Source organism: Gracilinanus agilis, chromosome 4, assembly GCF_016433145.1.
Source record: "Gracilinanus agilis isolate LMUSP501 chromosome 4, AgileGrace, whole genome shotgun sequence".
Classification (NCBI taxonomy): domain Eukaryota; kingdom Metazoa; phylum Chordata; class Mammalia; order Didelphimorphia; family Didelphidae; genus Gracilinanus; species Gracilinanus agilis.
Genome location: NC_058133.1, coordinates 397,488,735 through 397,511,060, shown reverse-complemented (window position 1 = coordinate 397,511,060; position 22,326 = coordinate 397,488,735). Strand labels below are relative to the sequence as shown.

Here is a 22,326-nt window from a genome sequence, read left to right as displayed (position 1 = left end):
CCCGTTGAGAAGACAAGCAATTTGATATGTTATACCTATATAATCGTGCAAAACATATTTCCATGTTAGTCATGTTGTGAAAGAAAACACCAAAAAGAAGAAACCATAAAAAAAAAAATAAAAAATAGTGTGCTTCAATCTACACTCAGACTCCATCAATTCCTTCTCTGGAGGTAGATACTATTTTCATCATAAGTCTTTTGTAATTGTCTCAGATCGTTGTATGAAGAGAATAGCTAAGTCATTCACAGTTGATAATTAATATAGTATTACTATGACTGTGTACAGTGTTCTCTTGTTTCTGCTCACTTCACTTTGCATCAGTTCATGTAAATGTTTCCAGGTTTTTCTAAAAGCATCCTGCTCATCATTTCTTATACCACAATGGTATTCCATTACAATCATAACTTTAACTTGCTCAACTCTTCCCTAATTGATGGTCATCCCCCAAACTTCAATTCTTTGCTACCACAAGAAGAGCTACTGTATATATTTTTGTACATATAAATATTCTTTTTTTCTGTTTTTGGGGGGAGGGGATACAGACCTAGTAGTGTTATTGCTGGGTCAAAGAGTTTGCACAGTTTTATAGCCCTTGAGACATAGTTCCAAATTCTTTGTAGAATGATTAGAGCAGTTCACAACTCTACAGGTAATTTATTAGTATCCTCGTTTTCCCACAATTCCCTTTTACATTTGTCATTTTCCTTTTCTGTCATATTAGCCAGTCTGATAGGTATGAGCAGATACCTCAGAGTTGTTTTAATTTTTGCAAATATTTAAAGGAATATCTTTTATGATGAATTTTATGGATTTGTAAGATTTAAAATGTGTTTAATTTTACGTTTGTGTATGTATGTGTGTGTTTTCGATTAGATCACACTAATCCCACTAGCCCATTACTTGTGAAACCACCCGATCTTTCAGAGGAAAATAAGATAAATTCATCAGTGAAATTTGTTTCTGGAAATACAGTTGGTAAGTTAAAATATAGCTTTAAATTTTTTTCTCTTCTGTTAAGAAACTATCAATCAATTTAGGCACTGAAGAAGAAATTAAAATAATGGGCATTTTAAAATGTTTGTATTAAATGCAAATATAGATATCTCCAAATAGTCATCTAACTTTAAAACCTCCTATACTTATGAATGAAAGATAGGATGCACATTGCCCATCCCATCCTCCTGGAATCCTCCTCTTCTATATCTGGAACAGCAGCCAGTCTTCATTGGGCTGATGATTCAACCTGTTTGTTGCCTTTAAGCAACAACAACCCTTAATTCCTCCACTGCCTTTCTCTTCCACATTAGGGGAATGGTATACATAGAAAACTCTTGTCCTTTTTTCTTCTTTCCCAAATCAGTTTAATTCATTTGCCTTTATCTTACTCAAAGGGAAGCTACTAGCCACATTCAGAGGAAGAACTATGGGAGTAGAAACACAGAAGAAAAACAACTGCTTGAACACATGGGCTGATGGGGATATTATTGAGGATGTAGACACTAAATAATAACTCTAGTCTAACTATCAATAATATGGAATTAGGTCTTAATCAATGATACGTGTAAAACCCAGTGGAATTATGCGTTGGCTACGGGAGAGTGGAGCGGTTTGGGGGAGAGGGAAGAATAGAAAACATGTAACTATGGGAAAATATTCAAAATAAAAAATAAAATAAAATCAAAGGGAAGCTATTTAATCCTCTAACAGCTTTTCTCTTTTTCTTCTTCTTACTTGAGAATCAAAAAGTAAAACCAAAAAAATATATCATCAAGATTGAGAGGCTTAAGTGCAGTGCTTACATTACACAATATGAAGGCTCACATTAGATGATTCCTGAGGAAGAGAAGGCCAGAAGATTTGAAGTGAAATCTAAGATCATAATGTACTCATGCCCCCAAGTGTCTGTAACCCTTGGAAAGTACCTTTCAGTTATTAAGCAAATCTGTTTTTGAAAAATGTCCATGCTAGGTCACCAAATTAACAGCGTATTAAAGTAGACTACTTAAATGCTTTGGGAATAACCAAATAGGGCTACCTTCATTCTGGAGTTAACTGGACAGAATAAAATAAAAAAGCATCATAATGCACAATATCATTTTCCAGTGTATTTATACTGAATAAAAATTTTATTTTTGTTTGGGCTATTTTCATATTTATAGTTTTTATATTTAGTATTTATAATTATTTTAATTTGCTGTAAAGTTATTAACACTAGGTGTTTTAAATAGTTATTACTAAATTGTTACTGCATATCCACCAAAATTTATCATTGTGTTTTAACCATGCCAAAAAAATGGAGAATTATAATAACTAGCATTTTAAGGTTTGCAAAGCATTCTACAAAGACTATTTTATCTGATACTTTACATTTTGTGGGAGGTGGGTGCTATTATGATCCCCATTTTACAAGTGAGGATTTCCAACTGAGTCAGACAGAAGTAAAGTGACTTTCTCAAGGTCACACAGCTAGTAAGTGCCTGAGACTGAATCTAAACTCGTTAGGTCCTCCTGACTTCAGGGCAGCACAGTGTGTACTCACTAACCAGCTTTAGTCTTTCTAAACTGATACTTGGTCAGGTCTTGGTTTCTTTGATAATTTGAGAGATGCTCTACAGCAACTCATTATATAAAAGGAAGAAAGAAACCTAGGTTGTTTTAAGGAGATTAACCAATATGTTTAAAACCCTGTTTTATTAATAATAACCAACATTTATAGTAATTAAAGGTTTGCAAAGAAATCACTTTACTAACATTATTTCATTTTAATTCTAATAGTCATGTGAGGTAGGTGTTATTCTCATTTTAGAGAGGACAAAACCTAGGAAGACTTTTTAAAATTACTTTATTTGTACAAAGTAACACATCTAGTAAGTGTTTGATGTGAGATGTGAACTTAGATCTTCCCAACTATAACTCCAATCTGCCTCACTTGGAGTACTGTCTAGAATCATTTGCACCATTGTGAAGATATTTATGAGGATATTCATAAGCTGCTGGACTGCTGGTCCAATCTCCTTAATAAAACAAAGGTGAAAAGAGGTTGAATTTATCAAAGTTACATAAATAGTAAGTAAATAAAAGTGCATTGCCTTTGAATATAACACATTCTGTCTCTGAATATAAAATAAGCAACATCAATAGAAACCGATTGAATTAGCTACCTAATTGTGTTCTGTTGTTCCCTATCTCTTAAGAATTTACATTATAAAATCTGACAAAGTAAGATTTAACAACCAGCAAAGTATGATTCTCCAGGACTTCTCTAAATCTTGATCTCCAACCTGTTACTGTTGCCACAGTCAAAAATAACCCATCAGGAGAAGGTTGTATTCAATCATAAGTTGATAACTTTTTCTGTTCCTTGATGGAGTTCTAGCTTCTATTTTTCACTTTTGAAATTGTTTAATACTCATTTTTTTCATCTAGATAGTTATAGTTTCAATTGGTGGTCTCTGCTAGACTATAATTGTTAAAATATAAAAGTACATTATTGATGAAGGAATAAAAAATGAGGTGACTAATTAAGAAATTGTGTATTTTTTTTTCATTTACCACCAGCAGATGGTTACAGTAGTTCAGACTCTTTTACCTCTGATCCAGAGCAGATTGGAAACACTGTAACTCGGCAACGGTCAGTATTTCCAGCAATAAAGCCCTTTGAAAATGTTTTGAACATAGCACAAAATATTCTGTCATCCAGAGGCTCTTTTAAGTTCTGCTGAATAGAAACCAAATAATTGTGAGGTTTACTCTTAATTAAATTAAATTTAGAGGAACCATTATATATTTTGTGGAGGCTTTTTTATTAATTTAAAAAGCATTTAATTAAAAAAACATGCAATATATAAGGATTAATAGGAGAACTGTATATGAAACTACTATAAATGTAACTGAATTTTATATTAATATCATCAAGTAAGTTTGTTCATTTACTATTTATACTATTCAAATACAAAAGGATTAGGTTAGATCTCTAATGTTGAAGACTGAGAAGCTCTTTTGAAAAGCCTCCATGGAGAAGAATCAAGTTCAGAAGGAGGCACAGACAAGCAGAACAGTTTTATTACCACATTAAATCTAATGGTACATATAACTTTAATGTTGTAATAATAAAACTGCCCTGCCTGCCTGTGTCTCCTTCTGAACTCGATTCTTCTCCATGGAGGATTAAAAAAAAAAAATCCTTAACTTCTGTTTTAGAATTGATACTAAGTATCATTTCCAAGCAGAGGGCTAGGACAGTGATTAAGTAAGTGCTGTTGCCATTTCCCCCCTCTTACACCCCCAATACACACACAGGGAGGAAGCACTCCTATTGGGCTACTGGGTGGAGGGACTGGGGGGTGGTGTGTGAAAAAAGTGTCATTAGGCATAATGGAGAGGGGGAGGGGAGCAGCAGCTCCGTTTGGGTCCCTCCCTCTGACTTTATAATAACAAACTGGGGGGCAGGGGCAGCACATGCCCACAGATAGCATTCTGCCTGCTGTCTTTGGCATGTGTTCCATAGGTTTGCCATCAGTGGGCTAGGCATTTGGGGTTAAGTGACTTGCCCAGGGTCACACAGCTAGGAAGTACAGATTTGAATCTAGAACTTCTTGTCTCTGGACCTTGCCTTCTATCGACTGAGCCATCTGTGGAGGTTTTTTAATAGAGCTTCTAAATCTTCACATTAGAGATCTAAACTAATCCTTTCATAGCCAAACATATGAATCTAAATAGATGATAAGCAAATCAATTTATTATATGTTATTAACCTAAAAGCAGCAGCAGGAGAAATTTAATTTTAAAATAGCCATATCAGTCTGTGTTGAAAAAGCTTCTCCACCCATAAATTCAGATATTTTACTCTGATTAAAAAAAAACAAAACAATAACTATGGCTTTTCTGGGATTGTTACTTTTACAAAGAATTGTGTATTTCTGAGAGGAGCCTTATGCACAAGATCAGAACCTTTGTTCTCCCTCCAAGGCAAAAATTTTCCTCTCTTGATTGCATGTATATCCTTTCCCATTTCTTGAATTTCCCACATTATTGAGTTTCATATATCTAGCTCTCTTCCTTATGAAAAGATTAAACTGACAAAACCCACAGAATGAAGTGCCTTATAAGATCATAGTGAAGCTTTGTTTAGTCATCGTATAACTAGGGTATGGTAGCAAAGAAATGTTTGCTTCATCTAGGAATTTGACTTGGAGAGTGACAAGAATATGCACTTCCTTTCTTTAAGGGATATGTGTACTACCCTGAATATTTCTGTTTGGCTTAGCCCTTATTTCAGTAAACCACCTAGACTGGAGGGTAAATAAGTATGACAGAACTGATTGGTTAACTTGGGACTCATTAAAACTGGAATATTTGTTATGTTATGTCAAGTTTATATAAAAAATAAAAAGCTACAATAACTTATCAATGGTTCAGTTAGTTCCTTTTATGAATTTTATTTTGCAGGTCACATTCAGGAACCTCTCCAGATAACACTGCACCTCCACCCCCACCTCCAAGACCTCATCAATCCCATTCTAGATCCTCATCTTTAGATATGAATAGAACCTTTACAGTTACAACAGGTAGTGATTGGAGAATGGTGATATAAGCTAATTTTAATTAAAATTTTAAATTCCTCCAATGTAAGGCATATAATGTCATTTTAACCCATTCTTAATGCATGTGCTATTTTGAAGCTGTTATTCCCTTTGTAATCAAAATGACCAGGCTTAGAAGAGGCCCAAAAAGTTTTGAGACAATATATCTGTCTCTTCATTGCAGAGATGTGAAGGATTATGTGTGTGAATACTGTATGTATTGTAAGGGATGGCCATTATATTGGCCATTATATACTTTTGTTGCTACTTTTTAAGGAATGCCTTGTTGAAGAAGAGGATTGGAAGGACTTATTTGGAAATGAATGTTATGTAACAAAAGAGCAATAAAATATATTGAAAAGGCAGCTTCAAAAAGTTGTTTAAAGTTAAGTCCCTGAATAAGCTAATGCTTCTACGAAATTTTCACTTTCAAGCCATTGTAGCTTTATTTTTTATTTTACACATAGCTGTTTGCATTCTAAAACTCCAGAAAGCAAAGAAGACTTTTCTTTGTTACTTGCTATTTGTTTTTTTTTTCAGTCTATTATGTACAAACAGGATAGATTGATTCCAACAACATACCAAACTAATTTTACTTTAAAATTAGTCATTACTTCAAATGGTTTCCTTTAATATACATGATAAAATAACTGGAATCAATTTGTTTTAGTAACTTTTATTAAAATTCCAAAGAACTTTTGGGTTCCATTTACTGTTTGCATAAAAATTAAAGAATTCAATTGACAGATATTTGTCGATTACCTTCTGATTGCCAGGCAGTAGAAGAATATGAAATCATTAATCAACAGACATTTATTAAACCTTTTATTCTGTACTAGGCATTGAATTATGTTTATATGTACATATATTTATACTGAATTTATATTTAAAGCCAAAAAGAAAAATTTAAAAGAGCTTACTACTTTCTATGTGGAGACAATCTGTAATCTACAAGTTTATACAAAATAAATACAAAGTAGTTATGAAGGAGGAAGGCACTAGCATTTGAAGAGGGGAGCGGAGAAGGCAGCAATTATAATGAAATGGCCTATGCCCTGGTGTTTACAACTGATGTGGTTGATGACCCTTTGAACAGCCCAGCTTCTCTTTTCATCAGTTTCTTTAATTTTCAGCATATAAAAGCAATTCTACTGTAGCTGCCCCAAGGAGTAGGCCATATTAAGATATCACACAATCAGTTCAAACTGGTTTACCTCTGTGATTTTGAATTCTGAAGTGTTCTGTGACTGCTTCTTGTCTTTTCATCTCTGTTGCACTCGTGATTCTAATCTTCCATCTCTCTGACCCTTGTCTGGTCTCCACCCAGCACTGTTCTAGGCTCACTTTATTCTCTTTAAAGCCTTATATGCCCCTAATCCTAAGGTCATCCCCATCTCTTCCTTCTTTGAGCTGATTCCTGAACTGCCAGATACTATTTTTAGAGGCTGTACTCCAAAGGTGAAGTGGATAGGGAACTGGAATTGAAATTAGGAAGTCCTGGGTTCAAATCCTTCCTCAGACTGTTAGTAGTTCTGTAACCTTCAATAAGTCATTTAATGTCTTTTAGACTCAGCTTTCTAGGTTTACTAACATCTGAGGGTCTTTCTAGCTCTAAGTCTATGGAACTCAGTCTCCTAAAACTCCCCTTCTTTTATTAGATGACTCCTATCTTCTGATTTTTCTATTACTTTCGTTATTGTTTTTTTCCTTTTATAGTGTCTTGCCTTATAATAGTTGGTCAAAGTCACTCACATTAAAACTCTTCTTCATTTTGCTCCAGTCTCCAAGGAAGAGATGTTCTCTCCTTGCCAAGGTTAATTCATTTACTAAAAGTAAGCACTTTGAGGGCAGTGTCTTTTTTTTTTTTTTTTTTTTGGTATTTCCAGAATTTAGAAGTTAGGTACTTAGCACATCAAGTCTTAGTTAATGTTTATTGACAAACTAAATGCCCTTGATCCCATCCTTCTCTATCTTTTCAGGAAGTTTGCCCCTCCAACCATTTCCTTCCCTTTCTTCTATTATAAAGTACAGACTTCTTTTGGACATGTTAGGCCCTTCATAATCTGACTTAAACCTGTCTTTTCAGATTGATTGTACATTATTACCTCTCACTATATTTCAGCTTTAACCACTGACTCTTCAATTTCAGGATGTAGAATCAGGAACTCATATTAGTGGTAGCATCCAAATAACAAAATCATATCATCACTGAGGGATTCAAAAATAAACACACCAACTCTGTCATCTACTTTAGAACCTTTGAACATCAACAACAGAAAGACTTCCCAAAAATGCTGCCTCAAAATTTAAAATGAGAGATAAAGTAACAAGAAAGTGAAAGGGAAAGAGAGATGGGTAGGAAACCTAGTTGTATGCAGAAACTAAACTGGAAAAAAAGTCACAACTGAGAAAGTCTGATTTCCCAGTGGACCTATTTGGCCACCTTTTTCCTCTTTTCCTGAAAATCTTCTGAAAGCCTATGTAAGTTCATCCAGAGATACAAACCTGCCAGGTGACTAGAGAATCGCCCAGGGAGCCAAAAATCTAGAGTAGAGGATACTGGCACACTCATTCTCCTTCAGCAAACAAGTGCTAAGTTTCTAAGTGCTCATTCTATGTGTTTCTTCTATTCATTTTGCTTCTTCCTTCTAATGGAGAATTGAAATCATGCAGTAAATGTATGGAGTAGTAGGAGGATAGCAGTTCCTTGAAGACAGAATTGTTTTGGTTTTTTGCTTTGTTTCCCTAGAGCCTTACACATAATAAATGCTTAAAAAGCATTGAACAGAAATTCTAGCAAATTCTAGACTCTTCTTTATTCCTTACCACTCATTATTCTCCTGGCAAGTTTTGCTAGTTCTACTTCCATATATCTCCCATCTGCTCTCTACTCACTACTTAAGTTCAGGCCTTATTACTTTCCTACATTTTTGTGATAGCCTTTCTATTGAGTAGTTCAGCCTGGCATTAAAGGTTCTTCAAAAATCTGGCTTTAACTTGCCTAACCAACCATATTTCATATTACTTTTTTTTAATTAAAAAAAATTTTTAAACCCTTACCTTCTGCCTTAGAATAAGTACTGCATATTGGTTCCACTGCAGAAGAGTGGTAAGGGCTAGGCAGTGGGGGTTAAGTCACATATCTAGGAAGTATCTGAGGCCAAATTTGAACCTAGGACCTCCCATCTCTAGCCTGGCTCTCAATCCACAGAGTTACCCAACTGCCCTCCCACCACCCCATATTATTCTTCATTGTACATTCTTGATTCCAGCCAAATTAGAAAATTTTCTGTTCCCCAAACTCAATTTTACAGTTCCTTTAGTGCTCTCTCCCTCTTCACATTACCTTATGTTTTCTTATTTCTTTACACTTTACATTCTTCGAACAAGCAGACTTCATCATTCTTGTCTTCATATCACTAGAGCCTCACAGAGCACATTGCATACAAGTGCTTAATAAGTATTGAATTGAACTGATTCTTTAGAGCTTGCCTTTAGATGACTGCACTATATATTTTGCAAGAGAATAATTATTATATATTCCTCTAGGACAACAACAGGCTGGAGTTGTTGCCCATCCTCCTGCAGTGCCTCCAAGACCACAGCCTTCACAGGTAATTTGATTAGTTCAGCATTTGCTTTTGAATTTAATTTATTGCTACTCATAATCCCATTTTGCTTATTAGTCATTTGATTCTTTCATAGAGTATCTGGAGATTCTTAATGATTATTCCTAATTAACATTCAACTAGGTGAAATTAAACCCAGTTTTGGATATTGGAATTCAAATTATTTGAGTTCCTACTGTCTTTTTTTTTTAACCCTTACTTTCTGTCTTAAGTAAAATTTAAGTCTTTTAGCCACCTAGCTGTCTCCTACTGCTAAAAAAGCACAAAATGTCATTTCTTTATCAGGAAAAACAATTGCTCTGAATTTTAGTACAAATTTTAGGTGGCTCCTTCTTATATCAATTAATTGTTCTGAATTAACTTCTTACTTTGAGTAAAAAAAAAATCACTCTAGGATAGCTATATGAAGCAATGGCAGCAGTATCCAAAAGAAGTGACTTCTTAAAAACATTTAAGGAGCATAAGAAAAAAGCTACTCAAGCAGCGGAAAGAAAAGTGAGAGCCAGAGGAAACTTTGTACAATAATTAATTGATAAGCAATGAAAAATCAAAAAGGGGAAACTAAGTGTGAAATAATCTATAGAAATATCAAAAGGCCAAAATTGGGTTAAAGTAGAAAATAAAGTGCAAATTTTAACAAACTTAAGGAGAATAAGAAATTAAAGAAATGCCAAGTCTTTGAAAACTAGAGAATGAGTTGGGTGAATTGTGTTTAAACAAATTACCTCTTTTCACAATAATTGTACTAGGCACCAAAATAGAAGAAATTATTTATTTAATTACAATTCACCTGCTTCAAACTCTGGTTTTTAAATGTTACCATAACAAGTACAGATAAGCATTTTTACTTTTATGTAGTCTGGCCAGTGCCCTTTTTCTTTTCTGTCTTTCTTCTGCCAACAAGTATCTTCTAAAAGTGGACTTTTTACCCTCTAGAAACTAGACATTTCTTCTTTTGAGTATCTAATATACTTTGTAAATTTATAAATTTTACATTTTATTTAGTTCTGGATATCTCTCTACTACTTTAAAAAAATCTGCGATTCCCAAGTTTAATATTATAGATTAGGAAATTGAGCAGAACCTTTTCTTTTGCTGACATCAGCTTATTGATCATTTTTAAAACTCAAAAGTGTGTAATGATGGGCAAGCTTGATGGCTTGCTAGATAATATTGGGCCTGGAATGAGGATGTCCTGAGTTCAGTTCCAGCCTCAGATAATTACTAGCTATGTGACCCTGAGCAAATCACTTAACCTCTGTTTTCTGTAATCTACTGAGAAGATGGCAGACCAGTCTAGTTCTTTGCCAAGAATACTGCATATGGGGTCATAAAGAGTCAGATACTACTGAACAACAACAAAATCTCTAACGATATATTAAGAAGAAATATTTATATGAAGGAGAGGCAGTAACTAAGGCGAATCAAGCATATACTCAAGTTACTTTGGGAAAATGAATAAATTAGCCTGTATTGCAGAAATTTGTCTCCGAATTGATATAGTAATGCGCACATTACTATATCAATTCGGAGACAGATAAATACTATGCATAATTAAAATTCACATTAGTTATTCTTTCCATGTTATTTTCTTGATTATAGGCTCCAGGTCCTCATGTGCATCGCCCAGTGGATGCTGAAGGCCTAATAACTCACACTAGTACCTCACCTCAACAGATACCAGAGCAACCAAATTTTGCAGATTTCAGCCAGTTTGAAGTATTTGCTGCATCTAGTGTAAATGAAGAACATGATGATGAAACTGAAAAGCATCCAGAAGTCTTGCAGGTTGGTAGTTATGATCATGTATGATTTCCTTTTAAAGTAATGGATCTTTGTCCTTTCATTCATTCATATGTTTTTTGTTTTTTTTTTTAATACTTGGCTTTCTGCTGAGCCCTGAATGAATGGGATTTGGAAAAAAGCCATGGTGTATTCTATCCAGGACTTTACATATTCCAATAGGGAAGCTGCATCATATACACAAGTAGCTAAAATATAGTGTAGGCTATAAAAGTGCAATATATACCAGATCTGTAATTTCTGGTAATGTGGATAATTCTTCTCCCCCAGTTGACATAGATTACCCACTACTCTTTGACATCATAGTAGATTGTCCCTGAGAGTTCCCTCTGTCCCTGCAGCTGAAAACATCATCACTTTATATTTAGCACAATTTCTAAATTTTAGCATGGTTTCTAAATTTAGTTAGACTTGTTCTCAGACAATAGACATAACAAGTTAATGAACTGAACTGAGTTAATGGTGGTAGGAATGGAGGTAAAACTAAATAGGAAGAACTTTAAAGTGACAGAAGCAGATAGGGAGAGTAGCTTATAGATAATTTTTAAAGATTTTGAACAAGAGTAACAAGGAAATTGGTAGTATGTAAGAGGAGCTCATTAGAGAGTAGGAGATTGACCAGGGAAATGTAGTGCTTTTTTAATGTAAGAAAGAATTTTACCAAGAAAGAACTTGTCATAGCTAAGGTCAAGAAGGATGAGCCTACTAATTGTGTGGCCCTGCACAAGTCACCTAACCCTGGTTACCTAAGTCTTGCCACTCTTCTGTCTTAAAATTGATACTAAGACAAAAGGAAAGGGGTTTTTAAAAAAAAAAAAAAAAAAAGGATTCTTTATAAATTGTGAGGTCTTTCAGATGCTTCTTTTGTCAGATAGCTTGCTGATTAAACCAAACCTTCCTAAGAGCTTTCTAAATGATATTAACAACTATTGCTTATACTGTAGAATTGAAAATCTAGGCAGCTCATTTAGCCTAGTCCATTAACATATATTACTTATGTAGGCCTTGCAGATGGACAAGAAGTTGGGCCCTGTACCAAGTAGAAGAGAGTACATTGGATTGTACTTGGAAAATTTCATGTTGTTTTTGATGACCTTATGCGTCTCTTAGGGAGAAAAGTATTCAACCTGTAACTTCAGTATATTTGCTGTGATTACATAGCAATGCTACTGCTTATGAAGCAGTTGTATTGAGGAGGAATGAGAGACATATGATTGAATATATAATTAATTGCTTACACAGGAAGTGGCATAAAAGTTGTCATCAAAAAGATACATTATGAGAAAAAGGAGGTGAGATGGGTCATGTAGTAAGAGCTCATGAATATAGCTCAAGTGAAAAGCTATGCTCATACTTGCATATTATCTAGAGGGGGACCTCCAGTGTGTTGGGTTGAGTAATGTTTTCTGGAGAATTTGTGGGAGGATAAGGGATAAGACATAGAGAATGGGAAGACTCAGATAAGATTGTGACCTGCTTCAGTGACCAGTGAGTGATTACAAATTGATTGAAATATTTTGTTGAAATAAAGAGATAGAATTTTTTATTTGATATTTAACATATGTAATACAATAGTTTACATAAATGTAAATATGTGAAAGTATAAGATCCAATAACCAAGGAAGAATTTTTTATTTCTGAACTTCTTGTTTTATTTAAATTATGCTCAATATTTTCCAGGCACTTTTATGCATGTAATACTAATAGATTAAAGCATGTACAACAATTCTGTATAGTTTTAAAACCTAATGAATTTCCAAAATTATTCTGAAGCATATCAGTTTGATATCTTTTAAAAATATGTGTAGAGGGGGCAGCTTGGTGGTTCAGTGGATTGAGAGCCAGGCCTAGAGACAGGAAGTCCTAGGTTCATATCTGGCCTGAGACACTTCCCAGCTGTATGACCCTGTGTAAGTTACTTAATCCTCATTGTTTAGCCCTTTACCACTCATTGATTCTAAGAGAGAGAAGGTAAGGGTTTAAATATTTATATACATTATAAGCATGAAAAGCTGACATATTTCATCTGAAGAATGGGGAAATCCTTTGTATTATATAATGCCTCTTGGTTTTGTATCTACTTGAGTTTATTTCTTAGGTTTTATAAAAATGAGGTGATTGAGACTAGAATTTATATTTAATGCTACCAAGTAATGCTTTCAAATGGTCTCATATAATGATGTATTTGCTATGTGTGCAAATTACTACTTAGAAAATTTATTTCATGCTTCATGCTCATACAGTTTATTTCCTACTCTAAACCATCCTATAACCTCATTTCTAAAATTACATAATCAACTTCATAGAATAATCATGCTTTAGGCAATGAGGAAAATAAAAACAAAATCACCATTAGCAAATTAAATTAGGTAATTTGTTCTCTATTATCTGTAATTACCATTCTCTTATCTATTGTAGGTAAAAAGTGGGTTAATAAATCTCGGACTAACATATTCTTGATCTTATAGCTGCAATGTTGCACTAAAGTTTAGAAGCCAGTAGTCATCCCAGAAGTGCTATAGATTTTTTTTTTAATCTTTAAAAACCATTTAGAGGTGGTGGTAACACTGAGAATAATCATCATTTGTTTTACTTAAGTGATTAATTACTCACTAATTGCTTAATTATGCATTATGTATTTGTAGGTCGAAAAATCTTCTGAACCTTCAACTTCTCTTAGAGTTGCCAAAACAGATGGAAGAGTTGAAGAAAAGACAGCTGCTAGTGCTCCTGCCAATGTGGTATCAAAGAGGCTTTTAAAATATTTGTTGATTATTTTTATGCATATACAGTATTATATGTTATGTTTTAATTTTTAAGAGACTTAAAAACTTATAGAACTTCATTACATTATCAGTTTTATGTAAACCAAGTCTTTATTTCTAGAACTCATAGAAAAGAAACTGATAATGTATTGACCTTTTCTCTGGAACATTTTCATCATCTAGATTATTTAGGAAGTAACGTAAACTTGGATTTCTAGAGATTGTCCCCATGTATATATTATTGTTTCTTTTCTTTTTTTTTTTTTTAAACCCTTAACTTCTGTGTATTGGCTCCTAGGTGGAAGAGTGGTAAGGGTGGGCGATGGGGGTCAAGTGACTTGCCCAGGGTCACACAGCTGGGAAGTGTCTGAGGCTGGATTTGAACCTAGGACCTCCCATCTCTAGGCCTGACTCTCAATCCACTGAGCTACCCAGCTGCTGTATATTATTGTTTCTGATGAAAGGAAGAGGAAATGTTTTGAAGTATAAACTTAAATTGAATATGGTCTCCCAAAACTCAGTAGGTTAATAATTCCATTACTTATTATGCCAATACTTATTCATTGTCCATAAAGGCCTTTGAATAATAATAATGAGTGAGGTTTTTATCAAGATCAATTTATTAAGTGTCTACTCCAGTGGTTCCCAAACTTTTTTGGCCTACCACCCCCTTTTCAGAAAAAATATTACTTAGCCCCCTGGAAATTAATCTTTTTAAAATTTTAATAGCAATTAATAGGAAAGATAAACGCACCTGTGGCCATCACTGCCTCCCTAGATCGCTGCAGCACCCACCATGGGGCAGTAGCGCCCACTTTGGGAATCACTGGTCTACTCCATGTAGAGCATATAGCCAGGCATTGGGAATTGGGTGTTAATTATTTTATATTGCTTCTAGGGCAAAGGCACAACACCTCTTGCTCCACCTCCTAAGCCTATTCGTAGAAGATTAAAATCAGAGGATGAACTAAGACCGGAAGTTGATGAACATTCACAAAAGACAGGTGTTTTAGCTGCTGTTCTAGCTTCACAGCCTTCTATACCTAGGTAACCAAAGCTAAAATTTAAAGCCATCCTATTTTCCTATTCAGATTGAACAATATTGTGTTGCATCAGGTTGAGTCGGGTGAAGGTACACTTGTTCTTTGAGTAACTTTTCCCATTTATTGGTAGGTATAGATTGCTTTAAACTTTCTTTTCCTCTTTACTAGTCCTCTGCTTTCCTTCTCTCCCCTTTCTATCAGAGTCCATAGTGGCTAATTTGGAAAGTTGAGGGGAAGCCATTATATTTCTTCTATTTTATTTAACTAAGTCGTGGGTCAGAATTGTTTTTTATAATTTTTAAATGACTAATATTTTAACTATAACTGTTCTGAAGTTCCTTTTATGTGTAGTTTTAGTTTTCTAGAATATGGATGGTTATGAATTGAATTGTCATAGAATAGCAAAGAATTTCTTCTATGTCTTTATATGAAAGAAGTGGGATAGAATTACTAGAGATGAAGGGAATTCAAAGATAAGAAAGGAGTATATTTTTCCCCTTTATCTTCTCAGATCAGTTGGGAAGGATAAGAAAGCTATTCAGGCATCAATTAGACGCAATAAGGAAACCAACACAGTTTTGGCCAGATTGAATAGTGAATTGCAGCAACAATTAAAGGTAATGGATGACATTTTCTGGATCTGCAACTATGACCAAAAAAATCTATTGTGATGGTATTTTGTTTCTATGGGGAAACTGTATTTTTAAAATATTTTAATGAGAATTTGAATCTTTAACAGCATTACCACAAACAATTATTAATTAATCACCTCTTATATGCAAGGTACTATGCTGGGTAGTGGGGATATAAAGACAAAGCAAAATCCTTGTGGAGATGTCACGTGTACAAAGCCAAATAGAAAATAATTTGAGAAGGGAGAGAATCTAATGAATAAGGAAACAGAAAGGTTCCCAAAGGTGATGGTGGTGGTACTTGAATTGAACCTTGAAAAAACTTGAGATTCTAAGCACTAGAAAAAATTCTAGCAATGTGAAAGATCCCCTGTCAAAGGAATGGAGACAGGAGAGGGAATACTACTTTTAGAGAAAGTACATGTACTTGGTTCCCCTATTTTACCTTTTTATAAACTGGAAAAAGAAATATTGCTATATTAGGACCTTAAAGATCTTTATAAAACAATTATTTTTTAGATCCCTGTGATTTAAATATAGGCAACTCCTCTCTTTCATGTAGATCACAACTTTTCTATAGGCTTTGTCTTGGAGAGTTGCCTGGAACACTCAGTTTAGGACTAGTTTGTCATTTGACTAATATCAGAAGGTAATTGAACTTAGCCTTATATCTACTGTACCATGCTATTATCTACACTTTATTTTATAAGATAAACCACTGTTGTAATCTGTATAGCTCAGATAAAAATTTAAAATGTAATTTAAGATATGAGAAAGAAAAAGCAAGCTAGATACCTTCTGTGTAATGTACAGAGGACAGGAAGGAAAGTAACTGAATTTGGTGACTTTCTCATTGATGAATATTAGTAATTAGGTATAGAGAACTAGCAGTGATCACAACATGGCTGTGAAGAAATAAAGTTGCAATATTTATATAAAAATATAGTGATATTCAAGAAAATGAAATATAACCAACTTTAGTCACCAAAAAACTAAACTGACAGAAAAAGAGAGTCAGCCTCCTGTAGTCAGTGAATGTATATGTGAAAAATATTTGCATAAGTCCTTATTTAAAAAAAAATTAAATTTATGTGGGGAACTCTTTAAAGAAATAAGTAGTAATGTATTATGTAAAGTGAATAATTACCTCCTAATTGTTTTATAAGTACCTATTGGAATGCGGTGCATTCTTATAGCAGGGTACATTGTTGTTGATAGGAAATGTATTCTTTGAAATATTCCTGTATATGTTACTTTCATATCTCCTAATCTTTTTTAGGATGTTCTTGAAGAGAGAATTTCCTTGGAAGTTCAACTGGAACAGCTTCGGCCATTCTCTCACCTATAAGCCAATTGCCGTTAACTGTGAACATATTCATTTTTAATGGGGTATCGGGCTCTCTCTAAGCCAGTTTGAAGACCAGACATTTAGCTCACTGCTCTCTATTCAACTTTAAGTTTTGTGGTTGTTTTGTCCTGTATGTTCACCATTGTATTTAAGTTTTTTTTGTTGTTTGTTTTTTAATTTCAACAATAAAGAGGGCCAGGATGACCTTTTTCTGAAAGGAATGTTGTATTTGTTGCCACTCCCAAACCTTGTTGACCCCCTGAAATAAGGAGTATATGATATTGGTCCATTGTATTATGTTTAAGTGGCCAAAACTTTTAACTGGAATTTATGTACATAACAGGCTTCTCAGCTGCATGTCAAGCACTGTCCACAGAAATGTCTTTGTAGAAAGGGTAAAACAGTAAAGTGTAATGACTCCTAGAGTTGTTAACTCTCTGGGTTTCATTCTTTGCATATCATACCTTTATTTTTTCTCTAAAGTAGGTCACAAAAACAGACTCCCCTCATAGTCTCTAAAATTGACAGTACTGTAGTAGGCAAAGCATTCTTTGCTTACATATTAGGTACAGAAAAAGCAGCCCGTCTCTTTGCAATAAACCAAATCATTCAGGGTGCCACAGAGTCTTCGCAGGCTGCCTTGCCATATCAACCAAGTTGTCATATTTCATAGTTTCTTAATAACCCTTCAGAGTGTAGCTAAAAGTCACCTGTCAAGTTTTTCCATACATTTTTGATTTAGCAGAATTCATGCAAACAACTATGATGTAGGGAACCTAGTGGTCCATTTTCAAGTCACTTCTACAGAAAAAAAGGCAAGGGGGAAGGGGGTTTATCTCTAACAGAGATTAAATCTACCCCCCACCCCCTGGCCATCACTTCTATCTGCATGTTCCACACACTTATCTTTTAATAATTCATATCCACCAGTCTTTACTGTAACAGGTTGTCATATATTGTGTGTCAATACCTCTATGAACTTTAATTCCAACAAAATACTTAGGATTTCTGGGTTACTGTCTGTCATCTTGTCACTAGGCCTTATTCTTTGGGCATACAGACAGGCTTTACACCATTAACAGAGTTCCCTGAGTGTATTCTACTATTCAGGTTGATGTACTGTATTAGGATTTGTTGTATATTGTATGATACATGCCTTTTGATCTCATGTGTAAATTTGCTTTAATTGCTGACTAACAGCAGATAATCTATTTAATGGCTTATTCTGGCTGTGGGATCATAGATGTTAAACTGCATGGATGTATCTCAGCAGAATCAGAACTAGCAATTGTGTGATTTTTACACCAATAAAACAGCACAATATTTTCATTTTTGTTCCTTTCTTAACTAGGACTTAACTTAAAACCTATGTAAGCGAGAATTTTTTGCATTATGAAATGAAGACACTAATTTTATATCTGTCACTTAGCAAAAATCACTAACTAGATTTCACATTCTTCTGCCTCTGTTGTCTACCTAAACACTTCTTACTGCCTCAGGAAGCAAGAAGGTAATGAAGAGAGCCCAAAGAAAAATGAAGGTACTACATATATCTTAGTATTACATCAATTTCTAAATGACTGTCCCAGAAGAACTTTAAAAATTCCTTAAGATGGTTTAGTCAGAATACTTCAGAAACCTAAACAAATGCTTAGTTCAGCAGTAAGTCTGCTAGCACTCTGTTTTAAGGATCATCATCCTAATTTTTATTTTGCTTTTATCAGACAGAATGTTATTGTGTAGGCAGATTTGGATAGATTTCCTATTTAGTGATTTTGAAAGTTTTTCTGTGAAACAAAATAAAATAGAATGGCAGAGGGAAGATCATCCCAAGCTAACCTGTGTAATGAAAATAAAATGTCTGAAATATGTTTAAACATCTTTGGAAATCTATTCCCTCCTCCTCTTTTTTTTTCCTCCCTTGACCAGACCTGTGATTTCTTTCTAAGGAAATCCCAGTAAAGACATTTCTTTTGGCAACATAAAGCACAGAGAGATTAAATGATTGGCCCAGGGTCACTCAGCTAGTATGAGCCAGTGGTAGGCTTTGAACCCAAAGATATCTTTTTGTCTAAATCTTTTCTCATGCAGCCTCTCTGACCCCTACACTTATAAGACAATGTGTTATATTCCAAATTCTTGTTTCATCTAAATTTAGGACTTTAGTAACATTAAGAAAATATGCCAAATTCTTCAAGAAATAAATTATTTCTATTATCTCGACCTCTGTAAATATTTTTATTTTATTAGCTTGACAAAATTTAAGATGGGATATGCCTGACAAATGTGAAGATCTTAAAGATGTATCATTTAATAAATCATAGAATATTAAAATTAGTAGACTTTAGAGATGACCTGGTCCTGTATCCCAAATTTTATAGCTGAATTTTACTGACTTTTAAGGAGGGGTGGTGACTTGCCCAAGATAAAACAATTAAATGGAAGAGCTGAGTCTCACATGGAAGTCTTTTTTGACTTTAAATTCAGTTTTTTTCTATTATTATTATACTGAGAGAGAGAATGTGTATGGTGGAGTGTGTGTGAAATTCCTTCTGGTTTTGTTATTTATTAGAGCATTGAATTCAAATTTACTATCATCTTTGAATAAATTTGTTTAAATCACTGCATGCTAATAGCAAGTATTAAAATCAGTTACCAAAAACAGGGATCCAAATGTTGAGCTTAGTTATTTTTGTTATTTATAGTAAATATTTGAGCATAGATCACAGTCATGGCATTTAAAAGTTTTGAAAGTACCATCTAGTTAAACTTCCAACCAATAAGAGAATCACTTTAATATCAGCACTTAGACATTTAGCCTGTGTCCTTCAGAACAAACGAGTATTTATTAGTTCCTTTGGTTTTTTCATTAAGTTCAGTCATACTTCTCTATACTGCTTCTGATTGCACTCTGTAACACTGACAGCCATACACATTTATCCTCATTCTCTGTTGAACAAATCCATCGACATTTTTGTCCTTGTAGAACGAATGCATTCTTGATATCTGAAACAACAAAAAGGTTCACTGTATTAACAGAGATCTGCTACAAAGACTCAAAGGAGATTTTAGGGCTAGTGTGTAAAGATATTTATAACTGATAAAGAATTTGGATTAGTTTTTAATCATCATTAGCATTTTCTGAAAATATTTAATCTCATAAAATAGATTATTAAGTAACAGATTTTAGCCACAGAGTTTCCCAAAAATTGTTCAGGATCCAAATGACAATCAGAAAGGTTTTTTTTTTTCTTTTCATTTATCTTAGATAAGAAACCAATTAGCATTTTTCCAAAGGATTCAGTTAATGGATTATTATGAAAAATCCTTATTTAGAGAATTTGTGCCATATATTAAGCTTGTGAATAAGAGGTTAATTACTTAATACATAGATGGCAAATCCTATAAATACTTGGTAAATTGCCTATAGAATATACATGAAATAAATGTGTAGAATGGGTAGGAAGCTATTCTTTTTGTATTGAATATCATTTTGGGTTAGTATTAAGAACAAAACTAATGAAAAAAGCTTTAAATAATAAAATCCCAAAATGGCCTTTGTCAGTTCTTTTGATTTCCATGAATATAACTCAGTTTTGAGATAAGCTCAACTAAAAGCAAATCGTTAACTTGCCTCTTGCTGGAAAAGAACGAGAGATGATCCAGAACATTTAAAACTAAGTCAGAGGGGGCAGCTGGACAGCTCAGTGGATTGAGAGCCAGACCTAGAGATGGGAAGGTTCTAGGTTCAAATCTGGCCTCAGACACTTCCCAGCTGTGGGACCCTGGGCAAGTCACTTAACCCCTATTGCCTAACCCTTACCACTCTTCTGCCTTGGAACCAATACACATTATTTATTCTAAGGCAGAAGGTAAGGGTTTTAAAAAAAAAAAAAACCTAAGTCAGAAAGAAGCAGCTAGGTGGTTCAGGGGGGATAGAAAGCCAGGCCTGAAAATAGGAGGTTCTCGATTCAAATCTGGCTTTAGACACTTCCTAGCTATGTAACCCTGGGCAAGTCACTTAAACCCAAATTGCCTATCCCTTACCACTCTTCTGCCTTGGAACCAGTATACTTTATATCAATTCTAAGACAGAAGGTAAAAGTTTTAAAAAAATTTAAACCATAGAGATAAGTACATTTCATACTTATATACATATCACTTGTTAAGAACTGATATTTGGCCAAAATTTATCTGTTTATAATTAATAGTAACCTTTTGTCCCTAGTAACAACACTATCACATTTTCCACATTTAGATATTTGAAGATTTGTAATCGTGACTTCTGTTAATTTTTTCAGCTCCAGGATAAACTACTTCAGTTTCCATGACAACCCATCATACACAATGATTTTCAGATCTGTTACCCTCCTTGTCAAGAGCAGTAAAGTGGCACAGTGCGTAGAGTTCCAAACCTGAAATCAGGAAGGCTTCTCTTCCTCAATTCAAATCTAACTTCAGACATTAGCTGATCTGGGCAAGCTGACCTTCAGACCCAGTGACCCTGTGCAAATCATTTAACCAAATCTATAAAATGAACTGGGAAAAGAACTAGCAAACCACTCCAGGATCTATGCTAAGAAAACCCCAAACAGGGTCATAGAGAGTTGGACACAAATGAAACTGAACGGCCATCATCCTCATCACTCTCCTCTGCGTGCGTTCCTGTTGGTTAAGAAGTCGTAAAATATATTACCTGGAAATGTCCAAAATCTCCAGGCAGATGCAGATTGGGAATACTACTTTCTTTAATCTGGATGGTGTGTGTTGTCCATATATTAACGAAACTAAAAATGGTATTTTTTTTAAACTCTTACCTTTCATCTTAGAATCAATACTATGTACTGGTTCCTTGGGAGAAGAGTGGGAAAGACTAGGCAGTGGCGGGGGTGGGAGGGGTTGAGTGACCTGCCCAGGGTCACACAGCAAGGAAGTGTCTGAGGCCAGATTTGTATCCAAGCCCTCCCATTTCTAGATCTGATTCTATCCACTGAGCCACTTAGCTGTCCCCAAATGGTATTAATTCTTGAGCAGACAACATCAGCTTGTTTGCACATTTTGCTTGTCATCTAAAATTCCCAGGTTTTTTACTTGAGCTAAGCCAAGTTATATGAAAATAGCTTTAGAGCTAAGATTGACCTTAGAAGTCACAATCCAACCTCCTCCTTTTTACTAAAGAAACAGGTCTAGAGAGTTTAGAATTATCAAAGGTAGGGAGTAAGCAGAATTAGGATTTAATGTTCCATCCTGTTTAAACATAGCTTTTTCTAATTAAAAACAAAACTGAAACACTTTTTTCAGTTCAGCTGTTCTGATCTGATCTCATTCTCACAAACAAGTTTGGGTCACTTGTTAGTAATTTTCCTTTGTATGTGTTCTTTTATTACCATCCTCTTTGCATGATCCTTGCCTGCCTCTTTTAACCTGTGCCCTCAGGAAAGCTTCTTATATCTTCAGAGAGGTTTCTTTAGATATAATCCTCATTTAGATTTTGTCATCCTTGCATTATCAGAATTTAGGT

The 22,326-nt window shown here is 34.3% G+C and overlaps 2 protein-coding genes across 5 annotated transcripts in view; one reads left to right on the top strand and one right to left on the bottom strand.

Annotated features, from left to right (window-relative positions):
- The window catches only part of REPS1 (RALBP1 associated Eps domain containing 1), a 94,602-nt gene extending 76,468 nt beyond the window's left edge, over positions 1-18,134 (top strand). For 2 of the 4 annotated variants that reach the window (XM_044677130.1, XM_044677128.1), the window contains 9 exons: positions 877-978; positions 3,562-3,634; positions 5,452-5,570; positions 9,135-9,199; positions 10,817-11,002; positions 13,663-13,758; positions 14,681-14,829; positions 15,337-15,442; positions 16,737-18,134. In XM_044677130.1, the coding sequence (XP_044533065.1) occupies positions 877-978; positions 3,562-3,634; positions 5,452-5,570; positions 9,135-9,199; positions 10,817-11,002; positions 13,663-13,758; positions 14,681-14,829; positions 15,337-15,442; positions 16,737-16,805 (965 nt within the window). In that variant the 3' untranslated portion in view covers positions 16,806-18,134. The remainder of the gene's footprint in view (positions 1-876; positions 979-3,561; positions 3,635-5,451; positions 5,571-9,134; positions 9,200-10,816; positions 11,003-13,662; positions 13,759-14,680; positions 14,830-15,336; positions 15,443-16,736) is intronic. The other 2 variants (XM_044677129.1, XM_044677131.1) reach the window with 2 other exon arrangements.
- A 1,546-nt stretch (positions 18,135-19,680) lies between these two features.
- The window catches only part of ECT2L (epithelial cell transforming 2 like), a 114,002-nt gene continuing 111,356 nt past the window's right edge, over positions 19,681-22,326 (bottom strand). The window contains exon 19 of the mRNA XM_044675446.1: positions 19,681-19,811. Coding sequence (XP_044531381.1) covers positions 19,681-19,811 — 131 coding nt within the window. The remainder of the gene's footprint in view (positions 19,812-22,326) is intronic.